Source organism: Centruroides vittatus, unplaced genomic scaffold (genome assembly GCF_030686945.1).
Source record: "Centruroides vittatus isolate TY-2023 unplaced genomic scaffold, ASM3068694v2 scaffold_1444, whole genome shotgun sequence".
NCBI classification, from domain to species: domain Eukaryota; kingdom Metazoa; phylum Arthropoda; class Arachnida; order Scorpiones; family Buthidae; genus Centruroides; species Centruroides vittatus.
In genome coordinates, this window is record NW_027122679.1 from 1,873,345 (window position 1) to 1,885,571 (window position 12,227).

At 34.7% G+C, this 12,227-nt stretch overlaps 1 protein-coding gene across 2 annotated transcripts in view; it reads left to right on the forward strand.

The window, feature by feature from the left end:
• Positions 1-12,227, forward strand: part of LOC136987102 (deoxyuridine 5'-triphosphate nucleotidohydrolase-like) — a 359,911-nt gene that overhangs the window by 1,160 nt on the left and 346,524 nt on the right. For both annotated transcript variants that reach the window (XM_067284769.1, XM_067284768.1), the window contains exons 2-3: positions 8,878-8,969; positions 9,064-9,108. In XM_067284769.1, the coding sequence (XP_067140870.1) occupies positions 8,878-8,969; positions 9,064-9,108 (137 nt within the window). The remainder of the gene's footprint in view (positions 1-8,877; positions 8,970-9,063; positions 9,109-12,227) is intronic.

Consider the following 12,227-nt stretch of genomic DNA (forward strand, 5'->3'; position numbering starts at 1 on the left):
CGGTACCAGCTGCTGATAAAGCATGATAAAAAATGGTAATTCTGTCTTTTGGGTTGACACCATACAGATTTGACACTCTTATGGACTCGTAAATTAAAAAGACAGTCAATTCAAAAGACCACTATTTTATTACGTGCTTTTTGCAATAATTCGTTGCCAGAGGGGATCCCGAAATCTACATTTACCAGCGCATCCTTCTGTGGATATAAATCGGCTGAAATTCCCAAGTGGAACAGGATGGAACACTATTAGAAGACATCATAAGACCAACTTATTCCAGTTTTTAGAAAAATTTTATACTTTTAACTGGATAAATTTTGTGTTTTTTAACTAGAGGCAGCCAAGTAGCCTATAAAGAAAGGTCAGGTCATCCAAAAGTTTTAATTTAAAAGCACATAATAAAATAGTAGTTTTGAAACGACTGTGTCTTTAATTTACGAAAAATAATTTAGCCATTCGACGAAGGAAACAGAAACTCTCATGGACTGTTTGTTCGAACATTTGTACCTGTACATCTGCTTCCGCCATTATTTTTGAACTTGTGGCGGACCTCGTGGAAAACTTGAAGCGACTTAAGCTCCTTTGAGAAAGCGATTTAAGCTGAGCCGGTTGTTGGTAGTTAAACCGGTTTAACGTTAAGTCAGTTCCGTTCATATTTCATATCTTAATCTGGCTTAGTCATTTAAGCTGGCTTAAAATGTACAGTGTGAATAGGGTATTACATATAGACCTTTGGTAGATATAAAAAGCTATATATTTTATAATCTTGAATTATTTTTAAAGGAGAAATTAAACGCTTTAGAAAAATCTCATCATAGTATAAAAAGTACCGATAGTTTCATACAAAATTTAAAAACTAGCGTTTAAGCCAAGTTATAGACTGGCCTCCCTTGATATACGCAACATGTATCTGTCGATAAAGCATAACAGAATTTTAGAAACTTTGAAAACTTATAACTGTAACCAATGGATTATAGTCATGATAATCCTTGTGTTAGAAAATAACTACTTTATTAATCATGATGAGTTCTGTAGGCAAAATGATGGTGTAAGGATTTGCGCCCTTGGGTTGAAAGGGCTAAGTTGACCCAACTCGCTCCTCTCGCTTTAGGTCAGGATGTCACGAAAGGGCCTTTACCGTATGGGGGTAGTGGTTTGCTGGATGCAAAGACATTCACACAGAGACCATAAATATAAAATTATCGCGTTTATTTTATAACTAATACATGCTTACAATAGGAACAACGATCTGTCCAGCGAAGAGTTAGCATCTAAAAGATGGAAGGTCCTTCCCAGGGGCACTTGAGTCACACACCGGAAAAAAAGGGTTCTCCTGCGTCAGTTGTTGAGGTTCTCCTTTAATCGTGTGGAGGAGGAAGTGGTAGCAAAGTCCATGTAGCGCAAGACCACAGCGTTCACGATATTTCATTGGGAAGTTCGCGGTGGGAAGTTTGGTCCTGGAAATCTTCTGCCGTACTTGAGTCATTCGCCAACAATCCTGAGTCGAATCGACTGGACTGATTTCTCCCAACCTTCCCATGTCCTTGGATTCTTGGGCTTTTATAACCTTTCTTTCCCGAAATCTCGAACTTTGGTTGGTCCGAATGAGGGTCTTCTTTTATAGAGAGGTTTCATGTCGACATCACGAGTGACGTCACGAGCATGCACAATTGTCCAGCGCCATCTTTGTGACTGTTTGTGACTTGTTTACGTTTTGTGTGTGTTCGCGTGCGCTTTAACTGGAGTTCTTGTGTTGTTTTTTTTCGTCGCGAATATCACTATGGTGATTTGTTGTGTAATTGGGTGTAATGCTAGTTCACTCAAGAACAAAGGAACATCATTTTTTTAAAATTCCCGGCATTATTTGTCATCAAGGATCCCAAACTGAGGAGCTTTCACGACGAAGGCAAACTGCATGGCTCTCGAGAATTAACCGGAAAAATTTCGTTACGAATAAAGTGAATATCAATACAAGAGTTTGTCAGAAACATTTCATTTCAATATTTACGTTAATAAACACTAAGTTATATTTTAAAACCTAAAAGAGTTTACTGATTTGCTTATATTAATTTAGTTAGGTATAGTGCATTTATAAACGAATAACTAATGTAATTTCAGGATTTAGCTAGTGCAAACTTATAAACATTACACGTTAAAACTAAAAGCAAGTAGGCTTATTATATGCTAGTTTCAACTAGAAAATAAAAGTACTGAATAATTTGAATAAAAAAATTTCCACGGCTGTTTTTAATTAAACTTTTACTTTCAGACAAAAATTCTTAGTTAAGAAATACGTAAAAACACGAGTTTAAACAAACAAAAGAAAACATATCTTTCCAGGCACTATTACTTCGCTGTTATTCATTACTTTTACTTTTATATCAGGAGAAACCCAGCCACTTGTTAAATAGTTATGGGCCCAGGGCCGGATTATCGAATAGGCAAAGTAGGCAAATGTCTAGGGCCCGTAATTCGGAGGGGTCCGGCTTCATTAGCCATTGCCTAAAAAAAGGTCAACAGCCATCCGTGCATCAGAAGTAATCTCTCCCACGAGATTTCTCGCACCATCTAGAAATATTCCTAGGGCCGCCTCTCATAGTAATACTGATGTATGGTTATGATTCATTTTCTAAATTTAAACTTATACGTCGCGACATCGCATATTCGATGTAGCGTTTAAGTTGCTCGAGTGCGAAGTTATTACAATTCAATAGTGTTTTATAAAACAGTTAAAAAGGGTGACACTGCGGTGTGACTTGGGGTGACACCACGATATCTGCACCGGGTGTCACCCATGCTAGCTACGCTAATGTCACATTATATAAGATTTGTTTAGAAGCAACTTATTTAAATAGGGCCCCAATTTAAATTTTGTCTAGGGCCCGCTAGAGGCTTAATCCAGCGCTGTATGGGCCTCTAAAGATTTATAAGCTTTCATTTGTGACGGTGTAGAAATTTGTTATCAAAACCAAATAGTTTATAATGTCACCAAATTTTACTTTCGGCCACAACTTTTGATCTACGACGAAGTCTGATAAACTGGCTTCGTATGGATCGCCTTGAAATAACGAAATTTTCTCTTCGTACAGAGCTGCATCTTGTCCTGTTAGACCGCTAGAATAGCCCACAAGAAAAGAATTCTTTTTTAACTTAATCCATGATAATAGAACTGCAGTATTTTTGTATGTTTAAACTAAAAAACAACGTCAAATAACAGACCACGTGCAAGCTAAGCGAGCGAAAACTACCACAAAAATGGCGAATGGGCGGAGCAAATGTGTGTTTTATCACGTGACATGTGACCTTGAAACCTCTATTCTATTGGTCCCTGGTCTGTTGCCAGGGACGCAATTCGGGCCACGGGGTCGCCGAAGATTCCCAAACTCCTCCACCCGGGCCGCTTCCCGTTCGAGTTGGGTCAAGCCCTTCCCCGTATGACGGGCCCGTAAATTTCACTCTAAATGTGTTTTTCTGACTCAGAGAAGGTGCAGCTGGGACCACTCAGCCCCGACTACCGCCCCCTCCGATGGAGAGCCGGACGAATTCCGCTTTGAACTTGGTGTAAACCGGTGACCCAAAATTACCCCGACGGACGATCCCTCAGTCGTTCCCACGATGTACGATCGGTGATCTGTCAATTAGGTCAGGAATGTGACAATTATATCGTCTCGCACACCCATTCCTCGGCCACCTCGATCTTGTTTACCGGATAAATCATCGATTTAACGACTTTAGCTCGACAACCACTTTGCCGATAGGGGGGGCGAAATCCCGGCCCCACAATGGCATCCCAATGGGTTCGGTAATAGGTCTCTTTTTAGCTGATCTTAGCATGTCCAACATTGATAAGTAAGTTGCAAACATTACGGGCATTATAGATCTGCAATGCTATGTGGGTGACTGCTTCATTGTTTACGATAGTAACATTATAAATACTGACCAAATTCTTGATCTTGTTAATGAAATAGACCCAAATATAAAATTTGATTTAGAACCCGGAAATAACTGCCAGGTACCTTTCCTAGACATCTTTGTCACTAGATTTAATAACAAAACCACCTTTAAAAAGTACAAAAAAACTACACACCGTTGACAGTGTTATGCATTACACTTCTGAAGTTCCCACTTACATCAAGAAAAACATTTTTTACATGTACAGTACATTGACAAAATCTTACAACGTACTACTAATGAAACAGATAGAAATACAGTAGAGCATCGATTATCCGACTTAATTGGGGACTTGGATTGGTCGGATAACCGAAAAGTATGAAAAAATACATTATTAGTATAGTGTATTAGGCCTGGTTTAAATACTAGCCTCCCTTTCATGGTCGAGCCAGTGCTGCCAGCTAAACCATGCAAAAATTTAACAAAAATAATATTAAAGTAGCCAAGACATAACCAAATATTGTAGCGCCACATCACTCGCGGACATTTGAATTTGCCGCCTAGAACGCGGTCGGTTAACCGATAAGTCGGTTAATCGGGGGTTGGATAATCGATGCTCTACTGTACTGAGATACAAGATGTAATAAAAATGTTTTTAATGAACGGATACAATAAATGCATAATCAACAATTGGACCAAAAACAGAGAAACTAATAAACACAAACATGAAAACAATACCACCACTCAAAAATATTTTAAAATTCCGTACGAACAAAACATTTTTGAAAGAATCAAATCTAAATCACACAATTACAATATAATTTTAGTACCAGAAAAAAATTCCTAGGTTGAATAGTAAGTTAAACCCACATGATAATGATAATATATGGGACCAAAGGAACGTAATTTACAAACTCAATTGTAGCTGCACTATCCCCAAATTTTATATAGATGAAACTGGCAGAGATTTGATGGTTCAGTTTAAAGAACACATATCCGCAATTAAATATAACAATAGTAGTTCAGCAGTTGCTGTTCATTCTAACAATGAAGGTTGCCAAATTATTAAGGAAACTGTAAAAATTGTCAAAAAAGAATCAAATACACAAAAAAGGAGATGGTATGAACATCTAGAAATACTGTAAAACAAAGATAGAATGATGAATAACAATATTGGTCAAAAATTACATGAAACATGGTATCCATATTTGATCAAGAGGGGGGAAGGGGGAGTGTTTAAATAAACAGGTAAATGGCAGAAATTTTCTTGTTATTCCTGTTAATTGATCTATCGTTTACGTTTCTACTGTTAAATAATTTTTTATATTATTATTGTTACAGAGCACTTGTTTTACTTCATCATTCTATTTTATTACTTTAATGGTACAGCATACAATGTCACAGTTTTAAATTTTATAGTTTTAACTGTGTACTTTTTGTGTGTATTGTTCGCCTTACAACATTATGTATAGAACCATCGTATTTGCTGTAAGTTCAAAACTTTTTACATCTATGTTTAACATTTTGTTCTTGTAAATCATTTCCATTTTAACTATTGTTTTAGCAAATAACTGTTAATCAATAGTCATCATCCATATTTTTATCATCGCAATTCCTCTTCCATTATCATGTAAGTTTAAAAATCTTTTACACTTTTGTAACATTGCAAAGATTTTATGCTAACTTGTGTGCATTATTCCCTAAACCAGTGGTTCTTAACCTTTTTATACTCACGGACCACCAAATATTTTATAATTTTTTTTACCCCAATTTTTTAATAATAATTTATATTTGTTAAATTATCTATAATAAATTGATTTTTTTATTATTGCTTTATTTTATATAATAAATGTAAATCATAACTTTATTATTTCATCATCTATTTAAATAACATTCAAACTTCGCAATTAAACGGCAAATTTCTTATGGACCCCCAAGGGGCTGTGGTTCCCCTGTTAAGAATCACTGCCCTAAACAGTTATATCACACAGAGTTGAAAAGGGACTAAATATCCGAAATGCATACTCAGGGAAATAAAGATGTGATTTTCTAAGGTTGTCCTCTTTCTATTGTTGGTGTAATAAGTCTAGTAGAAAAGAAAAGCTATCATAGAGCTCGTATAATTGAACACAAGACTAGACAAGAAGCATATTACAGAAATTGTGTGTTTACAGCAGCGGTTTCCAACCAGTGGTCCGCAGAGCTAAAATATGGTCCGCGAAAGATTTAAAACTTTTATTCATTTTAAATTATTATTCCCACATTGGTACAAACTGAATTTAATTTTTACTAAAAGTGTTATGTTTTCTATTATAATAGTACTGTGAAAGCATGTTACTCTTGAGTTTAATGATTACTTATGTTAAAAGTTTTGATTAAAGTTTATTTTTCTTAAACCTTGTGGTCCCTGATCAAAAAAAGGTTGGGAACCGCTGGTTTACAGTATACTGTGTTTATGTTAATAAACACAGTATATCATAAACATATACAAGTCCACTATTCCTGTTGTGTTTGTTGATTGTGATTGATAATCATTTGAGTGTTGCTCTATTTTTAAAATTCTTCTAAGCATAATAATGTTTACAAAAAAATATATGTGCAGCCAAATAAGAATAATTTATAATTACACTTGTGATTGCAACCTTATATTTGGGAATTGCTGTTCTACACTACTGTGCTAGTATAACAAGTCCAAAATAATCAATAGTTAAAAACAAGTGCAATAGAATAAAATAAATTATTAAATATGATTATTATTTCTGATGCCTTTCACTAGATAATTCCATCAAAATTGTAAAAACCATCATATTTTGACTGCCAGCTTTATTTGAAATTGCATGTTGAGAACTCTGATCTGTGGAATGATTAAATAAACTAATTTATGTTTTGCTAATAATTCTGAGTTTTGAACTCATTTACAATAAATTTTATAATTTTTTTTTTTTTTTACAAATTGTTTAGACAGTGTTTGTTACCTTCTATACATTAATTTTATGAGACTTCTTATTTTGACTTAAAATGGGTTTTAAAATTTTTAGTGAATGTTTATTTATTATAATGTTTTAATTTAAATATATATACAGACTGACCAACCCTTAGGTGATGGACTAGTTTACTGACTATTGACGGGTAATCGTGTCACTGATCAGCATAGTTTAACCCATCTATCCATAAGGTATGTCAACCAGATGCTAGCTGACTCGTGCTAAACCTCACTGTTGCAAATGATTAGTAAAATAGTCCAATGCCTTCCTGGGATGGTCAGACTACAAATTCAAAATGATTGTGTTGGTTTTAAAAAATCTTTACATGTACAAGGCTTGGAACATAAATACAATTTATTTTTTTTGTATGACATCTCAGTGATTTTTTGCATGTATTATAAATGTTCAATTTGTGTAACACTACAGATATTTATACAATAGTACAGTCTGACCCATACTCACTGCAACATGTCTATGTTGACAGTTTTGATGGTGACTCTGATGTGCACCTGCAGTTCTGCAATACTAGTGGGAAGAGGAAGGACATACACTTGATCTTTTAGATATCTCTAAACAAGTAAATTGCAGGGGGTTAAGGAAAGATGGATGGACGACAGTAGGAATTTATTATTCTATAATTTTTTAAATTGCAGCCCAATTGGCAAAAACAGCAAGGAAGGAAATTGTTTGTATTAATATTATCCAGGAATGTGGAGTCTGAGTTGGAGTTGAAAGCAGTTCTTGGTTACTGGAGTTTGGAGTCAGTAAAAGTGGACTGACTTCAACTCTAAATAACTTTAAATTGTAATAAGAAAGTTTAAATAAACCATTTATATTTTATTAACCTAGATTTTCAGGTTATATTTATATTCAAAAAATATAGTTTCTAAAAGGAAGAGAATTAGGAGAAGGATATTCCTAATTTTCTTTTATAGTTTCCTTCTATTATATCCTATTAGTTTTTATTTTATAGAGTTTTAATAAATATATATAACTTTGTTGTTTTTGTTTTTGTCTTTTTTTTTCATTTTAAGGTTATTGAATGTTTACAATTCCTTTAATAAATAAAATAAAATAAAGCTGCAGTAGCTACAGCCTTTAGTTTCAAATTTTAAGAGGTTGTGGTTCTAAAAAGTAGTCTGACGATTCACATTGACAGTGATGAAATGCCTTGTATATTGCATGCATACATTGCATAAATGTATATAATTAGTATATTTATTACTTCTATTCTATATTGATATATAAATAAGGAAGTCAGAGTGAATGCTTCTGTGAACTGACTCCACAGTCCTGATACAAGGTGTCTGAAAAGTTACTGTGCGATGAGAAATTTATGACATTAAAGTTATACATGTGGCATTGCATACGAGACCCGTAAGTCACGTCTCATGTTTCCATTTTGTGGTGGATGGCATTACCACTTGCTCACAGATCTTCCAGTTTTTGGAAGACTTCTTTGCCAATTGTGTAATCTCTCAATGAATCTGACTCATTAAGTCTCCAGGCTTAACTCCTCCTGGATTTTGGGGGCTCTGGGGAACATTTCCAGCATTTGTCATAGGAGAAACTGCATTATTGTATGTGAAACTTCACTTTTATTAAAACTTAAACCTTTTCCATTGCACAGTAACTTTTTGGATACCCAGTATTATTCAATATTGTCATCATCATCTAGGGCAATGTGAATATAGTACCATAAGAATGGGAAAAAGTGTTATAAATCTCAAGACTGCATGTTTTCATTGCTTGTTATTTTAAGATTGATAATTATTTTCTTTATATACTTTTATCATTTTCAAGATAGAAAAGTTAGTTTGTGGTTACTGTAAGATAAAATTAGTTTATATAAAATAAAGAAATATTTAATTTGTGGAAAATTCTGATATTATTTTAACCGACCTTATTGAAATGGAATTAGAAGTTAGTTGTAAGCCTTTTTTAAAAATTGCAATTTTGAATAAGTTACTTTAAAATGTTTAATAATGATCTATAATTTTAGTGCTTACGAATACATAATACCATCCATGGGAAAAGAATTGGTGAAAACAGACATTCAAGTGGCTATACCCGAAGGATGTTATGGTAGAGTTGGTTAGTAAAAACTTTATGCATTTTGTCTTATAAAAAAATTAAAATAAATTTTATTTGTTTAAAATGCATATTTTTGATTATTTTTAAATTTCAGCTCCTAGATCCGGTTTAACCAACAAACATTTTATTGACGTTGGAGGTAATGTTACTTGCATAGTAATTATTGGTTTAAAGTAACTAGTATAATTTACATTCAGCTAATATATAAATTATATCTGTAATAAATGAAATTGTTATAAAAATAATTTTATTATTAAAAGTAATAATTTCAAATAAATTTATTGAATTGTTAGTAATTATAGATAGAATTATTTATATTGGGGATACTATAGATTACCACTTATGGAATTTCGGGGCTTTGAGTATGTTAAGTTCGATATTCAATTTAACAAAATTGTAACACGTGTTTTTATGTTACATAGTGTTGATGTACAGTCCACAGCTCTGTCACACGTGTCGGGTGTGTCGTGTAACTATAGACTTGAGAATGCGGGGAGAGATCTTCCTGCTTAGAGAGGGAAAAATTGTGCTTTCCCTTTGGTGTGGCCGGGCAGGGCTGACCAGAATGTGTGGCTGTGTGGCGGCAAAGAACCGGTGTTGTGCCTTTATTAATTAATTGTTGGGTGCCTGAGTGTTACTCGCTTGTGGAGTGCCAGAGTGTTACTCACTAGTGTTGAAAATAAATTACAAATAGATTTGTTGTTGTGTTATAAATAATTTGTGTACTGTGTTTAGAACGTGTAAACAGCAACATATTAAAACATTTTACAGAGTATATTTCTGAATTAAGGGGACAAAGATGAGTTCAACAATACCCTACTTTTGGACTGGAAATGAAAAATAAGAGTTATCGTACTTTTTTCTGGCGATTGCTCGATGATCAGGAGTCGCGTTGCTCTCTCTGCTAAGCCTATCGCATGTTTAACAGGCAGTCTGGCAAGTCGGCCATGTTATGTCTATTGTCTAGTCGTTACAACAAAAGTGAGCGCTAAGGCACCGTTTCCGTGATGCATCAGCAATGATCACCACCTGGCGGACTCCCTAATAATTCACATTTTAACTTCTCCAATACAACACATTGCATCTCCCTCTTTTACACAAAGTCTTTGAAACACGATGGCCTATGCACCACCCGACCTGATTGAGTTGTCAAGTCTGTAGCCTCATTGCCGTTCACCTCCCGATTTTCCAACTGCTCATACTCTGTGTCTCTTTCCTCTCTACCACTGGAGCTATCCATGTTTTCCTCTTGTTCACTAGCCTGTTCCTCCTCGATTGGTTTATCCAACAATTCATCTGAATAATTCTGTATGTTTCTAAATCTATTTACGTCAAACTTCCTTAAAAATTTTTGATTACGAATGAAGTATTTGCCATCCTTGTCTATGCGCACAATATAAGACCTTGGTAGATATCTGTCTATTTCTATTATTTTACCAGGCTCCCAGTTTCTTTTATCAGTTTGCATCATCACTTAGTCATGTGGATGTAATGCTGTTAAGTCTCTAGCATTCCTATCGAAATAGTGCTTCTGTACTTGTTGTCTTTGAAAATGGTTTTTTTAAAATTTGTCTACAACTATTCTGGGTTTCAAGAGATTATTCCTCATGGGCACTTACCCTTGCAACCTACGACCATAAAGAAGTTGTGCTGGGGATGGAATACCTCGACCTAAAGGTGTATTTCTGTATTCCAACAAGGTCAGATAAATGTCCTTTGAGTCATACGCTGCTTTCTTAAGTAATTTTTTGATAGTCTGCACATACCATTCAATAAAATCATTAGACTGAGGGTTTTGTGGAGAGCTTGTCTTATTCATTATTTCCTAGTCTTCTAAAAATTGTTGAAAGTGTTTGTTTACAAACTGGGTATCATTACCTGAATATACAACTTCTGGCTTGCCATGTCTGGAAAATATTGATTTCATAGCTTCAACTATTTTGGAATGAGTGGTGTTTTGATTCATGCAATAAACTTCTGGGAATCGTGAAAATGTGTCTACTACTAGTAGATAGTCTTTACCAAATAAATGACAGATATCAGTGGTGACAATTTCCCATGGTCTTTTGGCAAGTTCTCTGTTAATAAGTGTTTCTTTTGGATTTGAATTTTGATACTTTAGGCGTGCTGGACAGTTCCTTACGACGTCAATTATTTATTTTTTCATGAAAAGCCAAAAAAGATGTTCTTTTGCTCTCCATAATGTTTTATTGATTCCCGTGTGATTATAATGTAGTCTCTCAATTGTCTCTGCTCTCATGCTCTTGGGAATAACTAATTGTTCACCTTTACATACTATGCCTCTCACTTCGCTCAGGTCTTCACGAAACTTCCAATATGGTTTGACTAGTGGATCTCTCACATTTTTCTGTTCTGGCCAACCACCCTTCATTATGTTAATCAGTGACTGTAACTCTCTGTCTCTTTTTGTTTCATGACGAAGCTTTTCAAATTTCTTTGGAGTAATGCTACAGTAATTGATAAGGTTAACTTGAGCTTCAACATCAGATTCCATTACATCAAAATTCTTGTCCACATAGCTAGCTCAAGAAAGGGCATCAGCCAACATGAGTTGTGATCCTGGTTTGTATTTTATTCTAAAATTATAATTTTGTAAGGTTATCCTTAATCTCTGAAGGTGTAGTGAGCATTTATTTAGTGGCTTTTGAAAAATTGCCTCTAATGGTTTATGGTGACTCTCAACTGTAATTTCATGACCATACACATACTGGTGAAAACGCTGACAGCCAAACACTATTGCCAGTGCCTCTTTTTCAATTTGTGCATAATTTTTTCTGGGTCTCCGTGAGAGTTTTTGATGCATAAGCCACCTGAGCACCTTCCTGAAGTAGTACAACTCCCATTCCATCTTTTGAACTATCCACTGACAGTACTAGTGGTTTATCTTTATCATAAAATTGTAAGACTGGGGTGCTGCTCAAAAGGTTCTTTAGCTTCAGAAATTCCTTATCATGTTGATCAGTCCACTGCCACAAACAATCCTGTTTCAGTAGAGTCTTTAATTTTGCAGTATGACTAGCTAAATTTGGTATAAATTTTGCCACATAATTTATCGTGCCCATGAATCGATTAAGTTCTTTTAAACTAGTTGGCTTTGGGATGCGTTTGATTGCTTCGACTTTATCTGGATCAATTCTAATACCGTCTTCTGACAAGATATGTCCCACATATTTGACTTCCTTTAGTTTAAATTTGCACTTATTCTTATTGAACCTAACCTCTTTCTCTTCAGCTGTC